At 39.8% G+C, this 22,297-nt stretch overlaps 1 protein-coding gene across 4 annotated transcripts in view; it reads left to right on the top strand.

Moving 5' to 3' along the window:
- Window positions 1-22,297, top strand: part of Topaz1 (testis and ovary specific PAZ domain containing 1) — a 56,205-nt gene that overhangs the window by 17,448 nt on the left and 16,460 nt on the right. For all 4 annotated transcript variants that reach the window (XR_004111602.1, XM_031344569.1, XM_031344570.1 and 1 more), the window contains exons 5-12: window positions 2,436-2,500; window positions 6,560-6,696; window positions 10,495-10,580; window positions 11,240-11,365; window positions 12,045-12,108; window positions 16,558-16,709; window positions 16,891-16,983; window positions 21,073-21,188. Coding sequence is in view for 3 of the 4 variants with exons in the window: in XM_031344569.1 (XP_031200429.1) it covers window positions 2,436-2,500; window positions 6,560-6,696; window positions 10,495-10,580; window positions 11,240-11,365; window positions 12,045-12,108; window positions 16,558-16,709; window positions 16,891-16,983; window positions 21,073-21,188 (839 nt within the window). In the remaining variant the exon portion in view is untranslated. The remainder of the gene's footprint in view (window positions 1-2,435; window positions 2,501-6,559; window positions 6,697-10,494; window positions 10,581-11,239; window positions 11,366-12,044; window positions 12,109-16,557; window positions 16,710-16,890; window positions 16,984-21,072; window positions 21,189-22,297) is intronic.

Genomic DNA, 22,297 nt, shown 5'->3' on the forward strand with positions numbered 1-22,297 from the left:
TAATTAGGGCATGTGTAATTCTGTTCATTTTCTAGGATTTCCAGGCATAGGTTTAAAAATATTCAATGCAGAGTTCACAGTTTTCTGCAGAAACGTTAGCCTAAAGGAGAGACTGCCACTCCTCACAGTAGGACTACATATTTCTTGTGAATTTTACAAACAGTAGAGTGTCATCCTTTATCTTACTTTCCTATTGCCAACTGTCTAAGCCACTGTTACTATTGCTGTAGAGAGACACCATGACTGAAGCAACTGTCATAAAAGAAAGTATTTAACTGGGGGCTTGCTTACATTTTCAGAGGATTAATCAATTATCATCATGGCAGGATGCAGGCAGACAGACTTGGGGCTGAGACCTTTCATCTTGATCCACAGGCAGACATGTAGGCAGACATGTAGGCAGACAGAGAGGAGGGGGAGGACAGAAAGAAAGAAGGAAGAGGAACAAACACACAGACAGACACTGCTGTGGGCTTTTGAAACCCACTCCCAGTAACACACCTCCTATAAGTCCACACTTACACCAACAAGACCTATCACCTAATCCTTCTAATCCTTCTCAGACAGTGCACTAAGTCTATGGGGGTCACTCTCATTCAAGCCACCACACTGATATATACTGGAGATTATTCTCATTGTTCATAGAGATGCCATGTTCTTACAGTTGTGTAATTACTACAGCTATGCTTGAACAAGTAGCAACATTGATGGACATTTAATCTGTTTTGCTATCTAAATATTATTGCACTATGCATTCTTGAGCATACAGTGTCCTGCTTATGTAAAGGCATTTTTAATTAGTTCCTAGAGTTCGATTGTCAGGTTGTCAATGTAGAGATTACTGTGATCTGTCCTTCCCGCAGTAGTGCGGAGAGTACTGTTTTCCTCCATACACATCAACTAATTAAGTGCTTAAACTTGTGTATCTGCTTATTTTTACAAAATTTTTTTTAGTTTTAATTTGCATTTCTTTTAGTCTAGTTAAGCACTTTTCAGCATTTTAGAAAAACATTGTCATTTTTCTGTGAGCTTCTATTTATATTCTTGGCCTATTTTTCTGGGATATCAGCTGGGGTATGTTGAAGTCCTATAGACAAAGTCCTTATCTTCTACTATACCTTGAAATATTTTTCTCTGTTTTCTTCTGGTGCTTTCAAGTTCCTGATCTTAGAGCTACTGTCAGAATTTGCTTTTTATATCTATTAGTCTTAAAGGAACCTGAAAGACATTTGGCTTTACAATGAGTTGACATCATTCTTATTTTCTGTACCCTTAACTAGCTGGTTCTACTATTTATTGAAACATTTTCTCAGAAATTTTGAATGCTGACATATTGTTTAAAAAAAAAATCAGTCAGGCAGTGATGGCATATGCCTTTAATCCCAAAACTCAGTAGGCAGAGGCAGGTGTATCTATGAGTTTGAGGCCTACAGAATGAGTTCCAGGATAGCCAGAACTATACAGAGAAACCCTGTCTCAAAACAAAAACAACAACAAAAATTTTTTTCATGTGTATATGAGTATTTCACCTACATATATATCTGTGAACCATGTATATGCCTGGATCTTGTGGGTAGTAGAAATGGGTGTTAGACTTGATAGAACTGGAGTTATAGAAGGTTGTGAGCTGGCGTGTGGATACTGGGAATTGAACCTAGGTCTTCTAGAAGAACTATTAGTGCATTTAACTACACCCCTATCATTAACATCTTAAATATTATGTGTAAAACTAAACTCTTTATTCCTTGTTGATACTTGGAGCATGCTTCTTTAGCATACTGTCAATCATTAGGAAAACAGAAGCAGTAGGAAAACTTGCTCTAAAACATACTAAGATGTGTTATAAACTTAAAGCATTTTTGATTCCCTTTCATATATTCTAAGATGCTTCAAATTCAAGCTGAAAATAGCTTTCAGTGTGTAAAAGCTTTCTGGAGAATTAGTATTTTATTATAAACATTTTCATCTGGGAACATGACACATCTTCCCACTTGATGTTTTGTTTTGTTTTGTGAAACTAAACAGAGGGCCTCATCTTTGCTGCACATGTGGTTTAACACTGAGCCACACCCTAGTATTTTCTACTTGTTAACATGTTACATTTATTTAGTGTTGTTTGTCTGTCTTTCTGTGTGAGACAAAGTCTCATCTAACCTAAGCTGCCCTCAAACTCAGTGAATCACTAAGGATGGCCCTACACTACAGCTAGTGATCCACTTGCCTCCACTTCTGAGATTGTAGGTATGTGCCAGTATGCTTAGCAGCAAGAGAAAAATTTAAGTCAGTGTTGAACATTTTAAATTCTGTAGAGTAAAACTGTCTTTAGGCCATCTAATTGTTAACTTACATGTTTCTAGTAAATCTGGGAGGCCTCATGATTTAAATGTGCCATAAAAATACTTACTTCTACTTCTTTAATCATAATCTCTTTACAGTGCATAAGTTCAGACAAGGCGACTGTTACAGAAGAAAAAGAGAGTACTCGTGAAGTTTGCAAAAGGTCTGTGATATAATATAATTTTTAAATGTAAAGGTAATTTAAGTTACTTTAAAGCTGGTAGTAAACCGGGGTCATTCTTACTTTTATTCTTTGCATGAGTGTGTGTGTGTGTGTTTGCATTGTGTAGTTGCACATGTGTGTGGGTTTGCATGCATGCATGGATGTGCATGTGTGAACCAGAAGTTCATGTTAGATATCTGTCTCAACACTTCTATAGAGAGAGATGGGGTCTTTCACTTGAGCTCAAGGCTCTCCAAGATTTTTCTGGCTAACCAGCTTGCTCTGCTGATTCCCTGCCCTACTTCCCAGTCTGTTTTTACACATTTACCCCAGCATTTATGTACTCCAATTTTCATGTTTGCACAACAGGTTCTTTACCTGCTGAGCAATCTCCCCAGCCCCTGGCAATAAACTTTTGAGTCATTAGAAATAGTGATAGGTATTAGAGAAGTGACTCAAGTGCTTGCTCCTCTAAGAGAAGAATCCAAGTTCCATTTCAAATACTCAACACTGGGTGGATTACAACCATCTGTAACTCCAACTGAAAGGGATCTGATGCCCTCTCCTGCCTTTTAAGGGCCTCCTCTCCCTCCCTCCCTCCCTCCCTCTCTCTCTTTCTCTCTCTCTCTCTCTCTCTCTCTCTTTCTCTCTCTTTCTCTCTATCTCTCTCTCTTTCTCTTTCACACACACATATACACACACACTTTTAAAATAAAACATTTTTAAATTAAAATGTTTCAAAATCACGATAAATTCAATAGAAAAGGATGTATGACTCCATGAGGGTCATAATAGCTGAAATGGTTAGTACTAAGAGAATACACTTACTATAACATAGGAAACTGCCCCATTTAATTGTCATCTAAACCATCTTCCACCCTCATTTAGCTGCTGTGACAAGGCACACCCAAGTCAGAAAATGAATGTGCTCTAGTCCAGTTTTATTCGGGTTAAGATTTTCATATGTGTATCCTCAGAGCAGCAATAGCACATGAGAACTTGTCAGAAATGCAGTTGTATGTACTTAGACCTGCTGAACCAGAAACTGAAGATAAGGCCCATCATCAGTCTGTTCAGTAAGAAGTCACCCTGATGGGAGCTCAGAGGTAAGAACTACAGTTAAGGAGCAAAGCAGGTGAGAGAGCCTATGGAAGCCAAGTGTGCTCCATGGCTGTCTTAGTTAAAGTCTCTATTGCTTTGAAGAGACACCGTGACCACAGCAGTTCTTATAAGGGAAAGTAGTTAATTGGAGCTGTTTTACAGTTTGGAGGTTTAGTCCATTATCAACAGAGCAGGAAGCATGGCAGTGTGCAGGCAGACATGGTGCTGGAGAGGGAGCTGAGAGTTCTACATCTGAATCCACAGGTAGCAAGAAGAGCAGGTGAGCTACTGAACCTCGCTTGAGTTTCTGAAACCTCAAAGCCTATTCCCAGTGACACACTTCCTCCAACAAGGCCATACCTACTCCCCCAAGACCATACTTCCTAGTAGTAGCACTTCCTATAAGCCTATGGAGGCCATTTTCATTCAGACCACCACAATAGCCATTGTATATCTTCAACAAGAGCAAACACTGAAAACTAAGTTTTCTTTAGGGAAGCATTTTCTTTACAAACTGAGGTAGTGTTGCTGCAGTTGGAAGATTTATGATCAACTGGGCTTTCCTGCAGGAGTCATCATATATCATCCAGTCATCATCCTTCAGCCTGTCTTTCTGCTGCTGCTTCCATCTGTTTTATTAAAAAAGAATGTTGATTGTATGTATCTAATATCTCAAGTAAAGGAGACAAGTGAATATCTTTTTGTAATTTTTAAATTCTCTTAATGCTACTATATTTCAGCTGTTATAACTATAATCCCTGCTTCTTACTCTTTTGTCTCCTCTGCCACAACTTCTCCCACCTCCAAGATAAATCCAGTGAAAAAACTTATTGTAATTGTTTCTAAGGTTAAAAGATTGTAGTATCTGAAAATTGGTATCTTTGTCTTAAAAAGTCAATTATTTTGTTCCTTGTAGGCGTCAAATTATTTTTCTACATAAGTAACTTTCAGACTCCTATTTTAATGAAGTTTGTTATATAGCATATTATACACTAAAGTGAAGATACAGTTGTCTATATTATCAGCGTGGTAATGTTTTTATGGCTCTGTTCATGGAAAAACTCTCAAATGTGTATAGGTTTATTATATTTACTTATCCAGAAAAAGAATGTATGTAGTAATCCCTCTTTATTCATAGAGGATAGTTCCACGACCATGTAGACACCTAGAACTTCATATAGTATCAAACCCTACAGCATGGTGTGCTTTCTCTTATATGTACATTCTATAACTTAGATATAGTAAGAGATCAACAGTAATAGAATTGTTATAACAGTATGTTATATGAGTTCTAATACTGGTCTGTCCTGTCACATCTCATGACAATGTGAGAAGAAAGACGTCATGCTTAAATGAAGAGATGGAGTAAAACAACAGTGGCCATGGTAGTGTAGAGTTGGGTGGTTACTGGAGGGTTCCTTGAATACAGGCAGTGTAACACAATGACAACTGGCCTTGTACCAGCATGGTCAAGCAAGCGTCCAGTGTCTGGCCTCACTGATAGGAGGATAGTTCATACCCCTCATAGTATGAAGCAGGATAGCCAGATGTCATCCTACTCTATAGGACAGGATGCAATGTAAAACTTAGGAACTGTTCTTGAGCTTTCCATTTTAAAATATTAAATAATATTTTAGCACTGTGGTTTACCCTGGGTATCTAACCATGTGCTGTGAAAGGGAGTTCTGTGCTGCTACACTGACCTCATTTTGTGGTCAGGAGAATAAGTAGATGTACTCTTGTCTTTAGAAAACATGCTTTGATTATTCCTTGAACCTTTTATCAGGTATGATAAAATATTTCCCGTCAAGCCCAGTGGTATATTCCTACAGTTCCCAGTCTCAGGAAGCTGAGATAGGAGGTATCTTGACCTAGGAGTTTAAGGTCAACATAGTAAGGACAGGACAGGATAGTTATATTCCATCTTAAAATGTTTGGTTTTTGTTGTGGTGGTATGGTAGTTGTGGTGGTTTGGTCAGTTGCTATAGTGTTTCTCTCTCTCTCTCTCTCTCTCTCTCTCTCTCCCTCTCTCTCTTTCTCTCTCTCTTTCTCCTTCCTTCCCTCGAGTGTGCGTGCGTGCGTGCATGCGTGTGTGTGTGTGTGTGTGTGTGTGTGTGTGTTTTAAGGGGTTGGATCTTTGGTTTTACTTTTGAGTCAAGATCTTGCTTATAGCTCACACTGGTCTCAAACTCATGATCTTCCTGCTCCCTTTGTCCTATGCTGGAGTTGCTGTGATATAATGCACCACTCTGTACTCGTTGATTTGTTACTATGACAAAAAGTATATCAGAAGCAGCTTGAGGGAAAGAGGGTTTGCTCTGGCTCATGGTTTGAAAGGATGTATTATGGTAGGGGAAATATGGCACAGTTCATGGCAAATGAATGCTGGCAGGGACTCATGGTGTCCCAGTGGGTCAGGAAGCAGAAAGCTCGAGCTAGATAGCCCTCGAGGCCTGTCTCATAGCCACTCACTTCTATCCCCTACCTCCTAAAGGTTTCATAGCTTCATCACCTGGGAACCAAGTATTCAAATGCATGAGTCCCATAGAGAACACTTCATATTCAACCCATAAAATACTATTCCTATCCCTACCTCAACCATTCAGCAAGTATTGGTCTTATGTTAAGGAAATAGGACCTTGGACTAACAAGATGGCTCAGCAGGTAAAAGTGCTTACTTTACAAGCCTGACAACCTCAGTTGAGGATCCAGAACCCACATAAAATGGAAGGAGAGACCCAACTTCATAAAGTTATCCTCTCACTTCCACAAGCTCACTATGGTATGTGCAACCCTCCCATAAACTAAAATTTGAAGAAGACAGGAGCACTTCATTGGAAATATTTTGGAATCATGATACCATGTATAGAATAGTACACAGTATATACATAGCAGTAGGTTATATTTCTGATAACTTGAGTCGTTTGACATTCCGATTCGTTTTTTCTGTTCATATAGCAAAGATTCTAGAAATGTGGAGGCTGTGGCTACTGAGTGTCCATTAACAACACTGGGTCCCAACCCTCTGTGCTCATCAGCAGTTCCTGTGAATCTAAGTAGTCATCAAGATGTAGTGCCAATGCCCTGGATAAACGGTAATGCCTGCTTTCTTATTAAGTTCTTGTCAGGTTGAAGGACCTTTCACAGAAGACATTGCTACTAAAATAAAAAACATCTGTATCTATATAACAATGGTACTATGTGAAATACCTAAAATATTCATATTTTAATTAATTACATTTGTATATGTTTAGGATTTATATTATTTTTCATAATGCACAATTCTCTAATTCTCTAAACATAATGAACTCTGTTGAGAATGGGTTTAGAAGCTTAAGTTTCTTTATACAGCACACATCTCACAAGTTGTGAACCTTCCCAATACTTACTTCATGCTACCTAGTATTACAGGTATGTGCAGCAAGCCCACAGTGGTTGTGTGTTTTATTCAAACCATTCTAACTTTCATAATTTAAATTGCTATAAAGTTATAGGCAGCATACCTTTAGACTGTTCTAGATTATATCCAGATGCTACAGAGGTAAAATGTAAATAATTGAAATAAAAGTACTTGTGCTGAGGAGATGGCTCAGTGGGTAAGTGCTTGCCTCAGAAACATAAGGACCTGATAGCATGTATGGTGGCACATTGCTCCAGCATGTGGGAGGCAGAAGTAGGTAGATCTCTGTGACCCTGGTCTATCCTAATCCAGCCTGGTCTACATAGCAAGTTCCAGAATAGCCAGAACTATATAATAGAGAAATTCAGTCTCAAGAAAGAGAGAAAGGGAGGGGGCCAAGGGAGGGAGAGAGGGAGGAAAGGAAGGAAAGGAGGAAGAAGACAAAAAAAGGAAGGAAGAAAGAAAAGAAAAACAAATATAAGGGTCTGAATTCAGATTCGTAGCATTTGTGTAAAAGTTCAGTGTGATGGTACACATCTGTCAACCCAACATTTCAGGAGAGGAGTGGGGTGAACCCCAGGGGCTCACCGGTCTTGCTGCAACAATAAACTTGAGGTTCAGTGAGAGACCATGTCTCAAGTACATGAACTGAGAGACTAGACAGTTAGCTCAGTATTTAAGAGCACATGTTGCTCTTGCAGAAGACCAGGGTTCAATTTCAAACATCCACATGGTAGTTCACAACCATATGTATATATCTCCAGTTTTTTACTTTCTTGAACATCAGACACAAAGTTGGTATACACACAGACATTCAGCCAAAACATTCATATACACAAAAGGAAAAACAAAAACATGAAGTAGAAGCTGGGCATAGTAGTTTCTGAACTCCAGAGGGAAAGGCCAGCCTGGTTCACATAATGAGCTCCAGGCTAATAAGGGATACATAGTAAAATGGTAGTTCAAAATTAGCAGCAAGGAAAAACATGGTAGAGACTGATAAAATAAGACACCAGATGTTAACTCTGCCACCTCATGCACATGCAGAGGCAAGCATATTTGCACACATACATACTAACATAGAAATTGTCTTTAGAAAAGAATGTTTTTAAATGTCCTAATTCTTGTTTTAAAAGACACCATTAGGCCTAGAGAGATTGTTCAGCATCTAGGATCACTTGCTGTTCTTTCAGAAAACATGTTCAGTTCCAGCACCCATGACAGAAAGCTCACAGCTGTCTATAACTCTAGCTCCATAGTATCCAACACTTCTGGCCTCTGTAGGCACTGCACTTGGGTGCATACCCACATGCAAACACACACACTACACTGAAAATAATAAAACTAAATTTGTAAAAGAGACTATTAAGGAGAACACTGTATGGTGAATGCTGTACTAATCAGCGTAAAGTACTATGACAAAGTACTAGAGGCTAGGGATCTAAATAGATATTTAATTTTGATGGTCATGGAATTCAGGATCAAGATCCTGGCAGGTTGGGTTTCCGAGGATCCTGTTTATGTCTCGGAGGGCCACCCTCTTTCTCTAAACATGTAAGGAGAGTGCACTTTTTGGTGTCTGTGCTTATATGTATGAACCTCTCAGATCCAGTGAAGATCCTAGTATGAGTTTAGGTAATGGGTTTAACTGGACTAGCATTCACGGCTACTTAAGTCTTGTAAGAACATTATCTGCAGCCTATAATTAACTTTGCATTTTAAGTTCAGGTCTAGAAGTATTTCAGGGAACCCACTGTCTAAGTCTGTGGGTGTTCTGGGTTATGCAGGACAATTGGTCAAAAAGAGAGACTACAAGATAAATTTAGATCAAGCAGCAGTGGGACCAGCCTCTCAAGGACAGAACTTGAGCTTTATTGTTACACAAAAGGCACATTTAGCAAGTCAGTTTCTAAATGCCAAACCTCATAAGCTGACCTAGGAGTTGTCTTGAAAGAACCATTACCTAAGCAATTCTCAGCCATAGGAAACTTCTAGTTTGCCAGGCTTGTCTCCAGACTAAGTTATGCAAAGGTCCATAACATCTCAGGTAACAGTCACCTACAGAAGGCTACTTCAAAGCCTAGGTGCCATTACTCCTGAATTCATACCAGATACAACAGTTCTGCTAAAATTCTGCTACATAAGTCATTCAGTATTTCACAGTAATACACATGGCAATACAGTTCTAAGTTGAATTAAGAATGTGCCATAACAGGACATATGAGATGGCTTAGCCAGTAAAGGCCCATGCCACCCAGCCTGACCACTTGAGTTTGATCCCTGGAACATGGTGGAAGGAGAGAACTGATTTATTCAAGTTGTCCTCTTACCTCCAAACATGTGTTGTACTGTGTGCAAGTGTATGCCTAAGTATGTGTATGACAAACACACACACACACACACACACACACACACACACACACATATACACATACACACACTTATTTAAATGTATGGAACAAAAAGATAAAAGAGAGAGTTGGAGAGGTGACTTGTGGTAAAAACACTGGCTGCTGTCACAGAGGACCTGGGTTTGATTTCCAGTGCACACATGTCAGCTCACAACTGTCTTTTAACAGTCCCATTCCCATGGGATCCAACACTGTCTTAGTCAGTGTTCTGTTGCTGTGAAGAGACACCAAGACCAAAGCAACTCTTATCAAAGAAAGCATTTTAATTGGGGGCTTGCTTTCCAGTTTCACAGGTTTAGTCCATTATCATCATGAGTCTAATGGGTGGTGTGCAGGCAAACATGGTGCTGGGGAAGTAGCTGAGAGTTCTACATCCCAGTCTATAGGCAACAGAAAGAAAACTGGGCCTGGTATGAGCTTTTGAAACCTCAAAGCCTAACCTCAGCGACTTACTTCCTCCAATAAGGTCACACCTCCTAGTCCTTCTCAAAGAGTGTCACTCCTTGATGACTAAGCATTCAAATATAAGAGCAGAGCCTGAGGGGGCCATTCTTTTTTTTTTTTTTTTTTTAATTACATGTCATATGATTTTTCTTTTCCCAGTTTCCCCTCCCAGGAACAAACAAACAAACAAAAACAAGAACAAACCTCTGTTGGCCCCCCCTTCCTCATACTTGCCACCCCACCCTCTCCCACTTATTGGCCCTGGCATTCCCCTACACTGGGGCACAGAACGGAGTATACATGAGTATACACAGTAGGACTGATTGTTCTGGCAGCATGTGTATAGTAGAGGATTGCAAAATCAATCATCAATGGGAGGAGAGGTCCTTGGTCCTGTGAGGGGAGCATTCTTATTCAAACCACCACAAATACTCTCTTCTGGACTCTTAGGGCAGCAGGCTTTACAAGTTGTGATCAGCTTATGTAAAACTACCTATATACATAAGAATAAAATACCTTTTTAAACATTTTTAAATAAAGAACATAACAGAGTTAAAACTAAGACAGACAGGTGACTGTCACTGTTGAAAAGTCAGCCAGTGTTCATGTGCTTGTTTGTAACACTCTTTTACTTCTAGATTTCAGATTTCTAGGAAGACATTCTGCCCTACAACTGCAGAATCCTGAAATTTGTGAAACATTTAAAAGAGAAAAAAACATGGGGGTAAGTCCCCATACCCTACACTTAGGAAAATACAAGCAGAAGTGTCCAGCTCCTTTTTAAACAGTTGGAGATACCCAGATTTGGGGTGGGCATTAGGTAGGAATAAGCAGGAGAGTGTAGTTTATCACTGACAGTTTGAAACAGAAGGAGCCTCTGAAGCTGGAAGCTGGGAGGAGAAGGAAAGACCATAAACTGTAGGAGATGCTAGATTAAGTCCAACGTTATCATTTCTCTTTTCTTTGTTAGTCAGAAAAACCAAGGAGAGTTTTGTTTCTGAAATGCAGTGTGTTCTATGGTTATAATGAGCTTTCTGTGAAGGAGGAGGTGTGAGAGAGAGGAGCCCTGTGTAAGCATTTAAAGGAAGATGGGTGGAGCCTGGTAGTAGTGAACACACTTTTAATTCCAGTGGGAGGCAGAGGCAGGTAGATCTCTGAGTTCAAGGCCAGCCTGATCTACATAGTGAGAGACTGTCTCAAGGAAAAAGAAAAAAATTGTGAAACGGAACAGTCATAATCCTGACGGAATCTTTTATATGAGAAGTTGATAAAGTCACAGATAAATCATGCTGAACTAGTTTTTACATTTACAGCTTTGGACTCACACGTGCCCTCACTTGCCTGTCTTATGATTTACATGGAAAAGGTTTTTTAATCTTCTAGGTGTTCCAGAAGCCCTTAGGGTTGGCGATACCCCACAGATACTGCAAACTTCATTTTAACACATTGCGTGGCTGTGAGCGAGCACAGTGCAAGTTTGTCCATGTGCCTGAGCAGGGGGATGAGAAGGTAAAGCCCTGTCTGAGGTGGACACAGTCTCACCTCGTGCATTTTATCTGACTGTCCCAGTGCTTTGATAGCATAAGAATCTTCACCTGGGCTTATGCTTTATATAAATTACATGTGTAGGTCCACACAGAGTCGTGTTCTGTGTTTATCAGGCTGATCTCAAGCTCCTACTGCCTCAGCCTCCCAAGTAGCCCAGACTAAAAATGCATACCATAGTGACTGACTTGCCAACTTTGGTTCAGTATTTTTGACATCTAATTATTAATGTTTTTTTCTCCTTACTGTGTAAAAGTTAATATCTATTCTACAAGTTTATCAATAACTGTCAGCTAGCATTAAGGTGGATGGACATTTGTATTGTTGCCCTATTTGGTAACAGAACAGAGATACTTTTGGTACTCTTTTCATGTCTGCTGTGAACATACACACAACAATGTCTGGAAGTCCTGGCTGCATTCCATCCTTGCCAGTTCTTGGCATCATCACATCCATTGTGGCCATGGTAGTACAGACCTGAAATTCCAGAACCTGGGAGGTAGAGGCAGAAGGATCAGTCTAGTATACATTTTAAGCCTGTGAATTAACTTAAACATCAACTCTTATTCTAATGCTCTAAACTCATAACTTTTTGTTTATTTAAAGCATATGAAGGTAATTTAATGTTTTATGACTTTTGTAGATCTGCATGGATGTGTTTAAGAAATACATAAGTGTCAATGAGCAACGTTTGCTGCATCGAGCAGGTATTGAATAACTGAATGATAATTACACATTCCTGTGAATGGCCTTACACATGTGCTGTTTTGTCATTGAGTGTTACAGTTAGTCCAGGAAGATGAGCAAGCTGTGGAATCCTGGCAGCCTGTATCTTACCTATCTACAAAGCTGTCTTCTGTCATCTATACATACATACACAATAATTTTTAATTAAAAAACTGTTAGCCAGGCGTTGGTGGCACATGCCTTTAATCCCAGCTTTTGGGATGCAGAGGCAAGCAGATCTTGAAGTTGAAGGTCAGCTTGGTCTACAGTTTGAGTGCCAGGCCAGCCAGGGCTACACAGAGAACCCTGTCTCAAAAAACAATAAACAAACAAACAGTTAAAATTTATCTTAAACTTAAATATAAAAACTGAATGCCTTGCCTAAGATTGGCTCCATTGGCCTTAGAAATGATTAAAGAGAAATATTCTATTTTCATTAGTTTAAAAACTATGTTCACCTAACAGTGTAACTCTCTTATGTACTCATATTTCTTGACTTAGAAATTTTCATTTACGTATGTAAAGGAGAAAGTGTCTTACTCTCTATGCAAGCCTACTTTCGATCCTGAATCTTCCCTCTTCATCCTTCTTTTTCCACATTTCCCCCATCACGGGACAGCATCCTATCAAGTCCCTTATAGCTCTGTCAAAAGGCTCCTGTGCCACCCACGTGTCTCAGTGCTGCTGGCACTATGTTGTCTGCCTCTTCCATTGTTTTCCTCCCTGGGATGGGTAGCTGGTTAGCCTTCAAGACTCAGTCCTTACTGAGAAGATTGCTTCCTCTGGTAGCCTTTATCTGAGTCCACAGCTTCACCCCATTCCTTGCCTCCATCTCCTCACCATGCTAGATTATAAGCCCCAAACAGGATAAAAACCAAAGTTTATATGCATTTGCTCCCTAACACAGATCCTAAAGCCATGCAGTATGGTAGTAACAGCATTTCAGCTCCATATCTATCAGCTTCAGTCTTATTCTCTGAAAACATCCAAGGGCACCCATGTCTAATATGGAACTTGGTAAGCTAGAGGCCATAGGACCCTATATGGGAATATGAAAATTGACTTGTGATCTGGGGGCTATGATGGCCAAGGAGAAGTTAGGATTAAATGTAGGTGAGTTTTCAAGTTTCAGAAATCCCGTGAAAAGAGAATGACATGAATGGGCACTATGGGAAACTCCCGAGATTTAAAACTGTAAGGATTAGTGGCCACAGAAAAGTATCTGAATTGTGTAGTGTGTGTGTGTGTGTGTGTGTGTGTGTGTGTGTGTGTGTGCATCAGAGAGAGAGAGAGAGAGAGAGAGAGAGAGAGAGAGATGCAATGTATTGCTTCAAGGTAAGTTCCAAGGGGCCTGAAAAGATGTTTCAGTGGTTAAGAGCATGCACTGCCCTTGCAAAGGACCTGAGTTTGGTTCACAGCACTTATGATGGGCAGGTGATAAATGCCTATAACTCCTGGCCATCCAGTACCTCCTCAAGCATTTCACTCATATGCCTAAACCCACACACAAACGTTCATGTACACCTAAATTAAAAATTAAATGGGACAGGCAATAGTGATATATGCTTTTAATCCGAGCACTCAGGAGGCAGAGGCAGGCAGATCTCTGTGAGTTTGAGTCTACAGAGAAAGTTCCAGGATAACCAAGGCTACACAGACAAACCCTGTCTTGAAAAAATAATAATAAAATAGAATGAGGATGGAGAGTTGGCCAGTGATCAAGAGCACTGGCTGCTTTTCCAGAGAAGCCAGGTTTGATTCCCAGCATCCACATCAGATGTCTCACAATCTGTAACTCCAGTTCTAGGAGGTGTGATGCGCTCTCCTAGTCAGTTCAAGGCACCAAGCTCACAAATACTTGTAGGCAAATACTTATTCACACAAAGTGAAAATAAATCTTTAGAAATAAAATTTAAAAATTAAATTCTTACCCAAAAATTTGCGTGTAGCTTGTTCTTCTATGCCTGTGAGTCTCAGGGTGTTCTTCTATGCCTGTGAGTCTCAGGGTGTTCTTCTATGCCTGTGAGTCTCAGGGTGTTCTTCTGTGCCTGTGAGTCTCAGGGTGTTCTTCTATGCCTGTGAGTCTCAGGGTGTTCTTCTATGCCTGTGAGTCTCAGGGTGTAGTTCTGAAGATACAGCATCCTTTAGTGTAAGTGTGGTGCATCTTCCATGTAAGTAAATTATATACGTCACTTTTGACTAAACTCACCTTTGCTGTTTTCCTCTGATCTAGGATCCAGTCCAGGGTGAGATATTCTAGTTCTGTCTGTAGCCTCTGGAAAAATGCGGTCTAGTAATATACACACAGCACACAGTTCCGAAGCACTTAGGAGCACTAAGCATATCTTCAATGCTGTGTGAATAGCAGCATGGTTCATTCTGCTTTGTAATGTAAGACTGACAGGAGTTCAGTCAGCTATGTACAAACACATGACATTGTTTCCTACTGAGAGATTTGACATCTGGAAAGGAAAAGCCAGTAGTTTTAAAAACATGTACTCCTAATTTAAAAAAGAAGAGCGGGGAGTTAACACCCAGCATGCCTAGCTCTCAGTCAGGAAGCACCAACAGCCTTTCATGGTAGAAGCTACTAAATGTCTAAACCTTTCTGACCAGACAGGGAGGGTCTTCTCTTAAAAAATATTTTATTGCTGTGTGTGTGCGCAAGTGCGAGGGTGTGTGTCTCCACATATATATGAGCCACAGTGCACATGCAAAGGCCAGACAACAATTTTCAGAAGTCAGTTCTCTTTTTTCTATCTTGTGGGTCTCAGGGATCAAACTTAGGTCTTCAGGCTTAGCAGCAAACACTGAACCAACTTACTTGCCCCAGGAGGATTTTTTTGAAAGAAAAGAATTTACATTAAAAATTTTAAGATCTATTAAAACAAGAATGAAGGGTACATGTTGGTAAACAATGCACACACACTAACCAACTTTCTAACTACTCTTTTTAAAAGTCAGTACTCCTAGTTTAGTCATGAATTCTATAGTAACAGGTATTTCATATTAGCAGTTCATTTGTTTTTATCCAGGCAACTGTGTTCATACAAAACAGAATGGCTGTAAGGATATATCTGTAGCTGGGCTTGATGGTGCACACCTGTAACCTTAACACTGAGGAGGTGAAGCAGGAGAATCACTGTGAGTTCCAACCTCACCTGGGCTGCACAGCTCTCCACAGAACACAAATGGGCTGGAGCTTGTCGAGCATCTCCAGGCACTTGCTGACAGCATAGCATTGCTTCACTCCTCATAGCCCACATGGCAGAAAGAGAACACTGACTCCCAAGAGCTATGCTCTGACCTCCCCATGCTTGTGGGCTGGCACACATGGCCACACTTGGGTATAAACAAAATACGTAAATGTAACACATAGTTCAGAAAACAAACATAATCTGTATGTTCTCAGAGAAAACACATGTAGTATATAAAACAGCTTTATAACAAAGCTGACCATTGTTACATGATAGTTTAGTTTTTGGATTAGGGTTTTTTGTTTTGTGTTGGTTGGTTTGGGGTTTGGTTTTTTAAATTATTTATTTATTTATTTGTGTGTGATTTGGTTTTTGTGAGACAGGGTTTCTCTGTAGCTCAGGCTGTCCTAGAACTTGCTCTGTGGACCAGGCTGGCCTCAAACTCAGAGGTCAGCCTGCCTCTGCCTTTCAAGTTCTGGAATTAAAGGTGTGTGTGCCAGCTGTTACATGATATTTTTAAACCTATTTAACTTTTCAGTTTTGCTGAACGTTTTCATTAGCTAGTGACTTTCCCAGGCAATATTGGGTTATTCAGATAGTAATTTGTAGTGGAAATAACATAAAATTAAAAGTGATTTTGCTAAGGCAGTTTTAGCTAAAATGTGCAGATTTGGGCTAAAATTTTGGAATGGGAACAATGATAAAGTGAACGTATTCAATTTTAATAAAATTAATGAAAATGGAAAAAACTGAAAATGGTTAAGTGTTGTACAGAAAATATATTAAGGAATTAGATAGACATAAACTACTTTCTTAAAGGAAATGGATAATTTCTTAGTCTATAAAAATAAACTGAAATAAAATAAAAATTCCAGGTCAATATGTTGGCAGAGTTAAAGCACTTAGTAATAAGTGTCAAAGTAGTCCTCACCCCTCACTGGATTACTGTGCATCTCCTTGTACAAGCCTCAGAGCATTCTGGGAGTTGTGACCGTGGTGGTTCACTGTACAGCTTGCTTTACACTGTGCAAACCTACGCTGAACATACTTGACTTCTCATGTCACCGCCATTCACCATTTTGACTTTTTGCTTTTATTTTCATCAAATATTTCTGACATTTCTGGTCCCTTAAAGGAGTGAATTTATATAATATCTTTACAGAAGATTCATCTACTTTCAGCAATATGACTGTCTTAAGAACAGCAAATAACTAATTTTTTTTTCACTTTCAGCGTACATATTTCTGGAGTACTACAGAAAGTTTCCCCCAGGGATACACTTCAGTTTACAAGTGCTAAATGACCTTTTGATTTCTTTACTCAAGCATTGTTTATTGAAAGAAGTCTTTCAGGTAGTGCAGCTCAGCATAATGGCTAAAATGCTGGTGAGTAACCTGGTCCATGATCACCTCTCTGTGCTCATTGTGTGCTTGTTCCATTTCTGCCTTCTATATACTCCCCCGACAACGTAGTTTTCAGTATAAATGGATTTGTAAAATTTAAGACACACTGAGACACGTGAAATTGAGTGTGATTTTTGTTTGTTTCTTTCTTTCTTTCTTTCAGCCTGCTCTGAAAATATTACTAAAAATATTTGAGTACGTGGCAACTATGAAGTTAAGGAATGCTGTACCTGCTTTAATTGAGATTTTTTGCAAGGTATGATTTTAATCTCTTTTATCTCTAATAGGGAATAATAAAAGAAGACTCTTTACACGTAATTCATTGTCTTTTATTAATGTTCTACTTGCTAAAGAATTAATAAATGATCTTTTTTCTCCTGAAATAGTTCAGTTCCCCTTAAATAAATCCTTCTAAGTATTCAAATTATAAATTATCTTCATCTCTATTTCTTAAATATAACTAAAAGAATTCTTTCTCTGAAATACTTAAGGTCACAATAAAACAAATCAGTATATAAATAGAAAGTTGTAACTAAAACAAAGTAATTAGGAATTGGTTTTAAATTTGGCATTAAGTGGGCTAGCGAGATGGCTCAGTGGTTAAGAGCACTGACTGCTCTTCCAAAGGTCCTGAGTTCAAATCCCAGAAACCACTTGGTGGCTCACAACCATCTGTAATGAGATCTGATGCCCTCTTCTGGGATGTCTGAAGACAGCTACAATGTACTTATATAATAATAAATAAATCTTTTAAAAAAAATTAAATGTGTATGTATGTCTGTGCATACATGGAGACTAGAGGTCAGCATCACTTTCCAGACATCAAGGCCCCAGGAATCTTGTCTCTACCTCCCTATCACTAGGATTACAGGCCTATGCTTCTGTGCCTCACTTTTTACAGGGGTGCTGAAGATCCAAATTTAGGTTCTCATGCTTGTGTAGCAAGCATTTTACCAGCTGAGTTACATCTTCAACTGCCAAGTCGAACTTTTGTTGAATGTTTCAGAATACCTGATAAGCACCAACCAGCACTGGATGAAAACAAGTGTGGTGACAAATGTCTAGACTTCTAGTCCTCCAAAGGTGGAGGCAAGGGAATTGGAAGTATTGAGTTTGAGGCCAGGCTAGGCAACATGAGATCCTCACTTTAAAAATATATATATATTTCTCAACCACAGAAGTTAAAGAGAACCAGAGAATGTCTAACAATGATTTGGTTTATCTTGGGATCAGGGGGTATTTTGCAGAGATTGTTGGTTCCATAGTCAGTATGGAGCCATTATTCCTAAAAGTTGTTTTTGGTAGTTTCAGCACCTGGAGACTTTCAGAGTCCAGCAATGGCAATATAATATTTCCTTGAATGTTTTTGCTCCTGATTCTAGCAGTATAATGTACCCCATCCAATAAACTACAGACCACGGAGAATACAGAAATTCAGAGTTTATTTTATGTTCATAAGTAGGCTGTTAACCTAACCTAACTTATTAAGACATATTTTTACTTATCCTGGTTTTTGAGCAATTTTAAAGATAGTTTTTGTTGAATTTTTTTTTTTCGGTCTCATTTTGTTTTTTTGAGATAGGGTCTTATCAGATAGTTCTGACTGCCTGGAATTCACTACAGAAACCAGAGTGGCCTCAAACTCACAGAGAGCTGCCTCCCTCTCAAGTGCTAGGATTAAAGATGTGAGCCACCACACCCAGCTAAAGGGTAGCTTTGAATGGAACCAATTACCTAGTAACTAATTTGTTCTTCCACAAGTTTTATAGTTGGCTCTGTCCATCTGATCAAACATCACAGCATGGTAGGGAGTGCAGAGACCAGCAGGTGTGGTTTGAGATGTTACAGAGTAGAACAGTGACCTTCAGGATGCTTTCTGTATGTATTATGTCATAAAGTTCCATAGCTTTAGCAGGGAAGCTGTTTTCCTTTTTAAAAATAAAATTGACTGCCAGGCAGTGGTGGCGCACGCCTTTAATCACAGCACTTGGGACGCAGAGGCAGGTAGATTTCTGAGTTCGAGGCCAGCCTGGTCTACAGAGTGAGTTCCAGGACAGCCAGGGCTACACAGAGAAACCCTGTCTCGAAAAAACAAAAAACAAACAAACAAACAAACAAACAAAAATTGACCATGCTTTCCATAGGAGCTAAAAGACATAGTTCCAAGACTCAAATTTGTAATAGGCAGGAAGCAGTTTTTCACCAAGACAGTTTTCCAATTTGTTTAATTAAATGGCTTAGAAAGGAGTTTTCTAGGACCTGCTCAGAATTCACTATCGAGTTTAAGGCAGTTTCCCTACAAGTCAAAAAGAGGAGCTTCTTGGTGAGTTTCTGCTATTTCCTTTAGTAAAAGAAATTCTGTCTTACTTCAGCTTTAAGATCTTTTTTTTTTTTTCAAGACACTGTTTCTCTGCATAGCCCTAGCTATTCTGGAACTCACTCTGTAGACCAGGCTGGCCTTGAACTCAGAAATCCACCTGTCTCTTAATCCCAAGTGCTGGGATTAAAGGCATACGCCACCACTACCCGGACAGCTTTAAGTTCTTAATGACCAAATGGCACCTCACATGAAGAAAACAACTTCTCCACTCTCCTGATGTTTTGTTATCCCATCTGTCATACATGGGGTATCTACTGCAATGATAAAACACCATAACCAAAACCAACTAGGCAAGAGAGTGTGGGTTTCAGTTTATATATCTTAATAATAGGCCTTCTGGAGCCAGGACAGCCAGGGCTATATGTCTCGAAAAACCAAATAATAATAATAATAATAATAATAATAATAATAATAATAATAGCCTTCATGAAAGAACACCAAGGCAGGAAACTGGAGTCAGGACCAGGACCAGAAGCCATGAAGAAGCTGCTAACTAACTTGCTCCTCATGACTTACTCAGCCTACTTTTTCATATAGTCCAGGACTGTCTGCCCAGGCACAGCACTATCCACATGGACTAGGCCTGACCATATTAATCACTGTTAGGGAAATGCCTCACAAGTTTTCCTATAGACCAGACTTATGGAAGTATTTTCTCAATCATAGCTCCCTCTTCTCAGATAACTCAACTTGACAAAACAAACAAAACCAGGACACCACCCCAGCTTTTAATCCCTGCCACTCCCTTCAAATCTAGATGAGGGCAGTAAGTCATACATTCTCTCAAATATTAAAAACATTTTGAGGGGACTTGGGAAAGGGCTCAGTGGGTAAAAGTACTTGCCATGAAAGCATGAGGACCTGAATTTCAGACCCAGAACATACCATAAAGAGCTGAGTGCAATGCTGATTCTGTAAGCCTGTCACTATTGAAATGGGGGACAGAGACAGGAGAATAGCCCAGAAGCCAATGGGGACAGCTAGTTTGGGGTGCACAGATAATGAAAGATAGCCTATCTTAAACAAGGTAGAAGATGAATTTACTGTCAAAAGTTATCTTCTACCATATGCAACCATTGGCAAGTGTGCTCCCCAAATCACACACACTTCATATATACACACACACACCACATAAAATAAGTAGATAGTAAAATATAAAGATCTCAGTGTGTTCAAGTAATTTCTCAATAGCAGAATATAACCATAGTAGACTCTAAAGAAGTATTGTACACACACCTTCAACTGTGTCAGTCTCCCAGTCATGGGGTAGAACTCTGTTGCCTTGTCATAGGACCTCTAGCAGGAGTCATCAGAGCTTCAAGCCTTCCCAGTGTCTTAGGATAACATTGCCTCCTGTTCATCCAGTCTCAGACCACAGGCATCCAGGTACTTTAGTCAGTGCTCTCCATCCAAGCTGAGGTACATGAAAATGACCGGAAGCAGGGACTATGAGAACTCAGGAGGAAAGTCTCAGAATTAAGTAGATGACTGTGTTCAGGCCATCAGCCGTGAAGGTTGTTATTTTATTAAGTAAAATAACTTCACTCTTCACTGGCAAGGGCTGGGATGAAGCTCAGGACAAACTTCCCACCATTTACGGTCAGGTATGAGGCGTCAATGCCAGACCAGAGCTACAGTGGGACAGTCAGTACCAGATAAGAATTACATGACGAAGTAGTTGAGATAACCCAAGAATGGGAAGAAAGTTAAATTTTGATATTCAAAAATATTATTCCCATGTTTGCTTAAAATTCTAAGGACATCTTTCTGTGGTTCTCAAACACTTGATAACATTATGCTTCAAACTTTGCTGCTAAGTTTTGATATTCGATTCCCCTGTGCCCATGTCTGACTCCTATTGCCAATGTCTTAAGTTATTTCTCACACATTGATCTCTCAATTCTTTCACACTTTTACAAGAGTGACTATTGTTTTGTTTTGTTTTGTTTTTTTCTTCTTCTGAAGTTCATTGAAGCAGGGATGGTACCTGACCCAGAGCACTTGAACTATATTGTTAAGCTTTTGCACCAAGCACAGGCATCCCAACAAGAAATATCTGCAGTTCTGGAAGCCAAATCCAGGTAAGATAGGAGACTGTCAGGTCTGTATTTTGGTGGGGACCAAGAGAGGTGAAATCAGAGCTGTCTTAGGGGCAAGTTTGTCACCCATTATAAGCCCCCTCCTGTCTCTACCCACAGCTGACCAGAGTCTGACTCTGCTTGGTCCCTCATTTAACCGTAGTGTCCACTAACGGCAAGAAAGCGTATGTTTGACTACTTGCTACATAGTGCTTAATGTGCTCCAGTGTGTATGCAAATCACGTTAGCTCTTGTTTTCTCCCTGGCTCACTCTTGTTAGCTTGGTACTCTCACATCTCCCTTGTTCACTTTCTCTACTCAGCTTATGAAGCTCCAACCATTGATTTAATCTCTGATTTAGTATACTGCCATAGGACTAGGTGTCTTTCTTTGGGAGAGCACTTTCCTGGCATGCACAAGGTTCTAGATTCCACCTCTAATAATGTAAAAAGCAAACAAGTAGTGCTGCAATAGGCCTGTATTGAGAAAAGTGAAAGCAAATCTTGTTGGGTTGGAGAGATAGTCAGTAAAGTGCTTATCACACGAGTATGAGGACTTATGTTTAGTCGCTAGCTAGTCATAGATACTTGTGATCCTGGTGCCGAGGAGACAGACAGGTAGATCCCTGGGGTCAGCTGACCATCAGGCCTTGCTTACATAGTGAGTTCTGGGTTTAGTGAGAAATGTTATCTCAAAAACAAGGTAGATGGTGCTGAGCCCTTACTTGGCCTCAGAGACTTGAACCTTACTGTGGTGGTGAGAGAATGAAGAAAAGACAAACAGATATAGACAGAAGTATCTTGGCTCAAGGAGACAGGCTGCTAATCTTAGTAGGAGCAGCCTTCGAGTATAAACATCCAGAGGGAGAAAGCTACGGTAGACATTTTCTGCACATACTACCAACATGTGGACCAGAAAAGAAGGTGTCACCACCTCCCTCTGAGTCACCTTTGAGTAACCTTTGCCATTCTTCCATGAGTATGAGGCTCTGGACTTCCTCTACTCCCTACAGGACAGATCTTGAGGAATGACACTTGAGGTTGACCTCTGAGTGCGCTCATGTGTCCCCCCAGAGAGAGAGAGAGAGAGAGAGAGAGAGAGAGAGAGAGAGA

Source organism: Mastomys coucha, unplaced genomic scaffold (assembly GCF_008632895.1).
Source record: "Mastomys coucha isolate ucsf_1 unplaced genomic scaffold, UCSF_Mcou_1 pScaffold23, whole genome shotgun sequence".
In the NCBI taxonomy this organism is placed as follows: domain Eukaryota; kingdom Metazoa; phylum Chordata; class Mammalia; order Rodentia; family Muridae; genus Mastomys; species Mastomys coucha.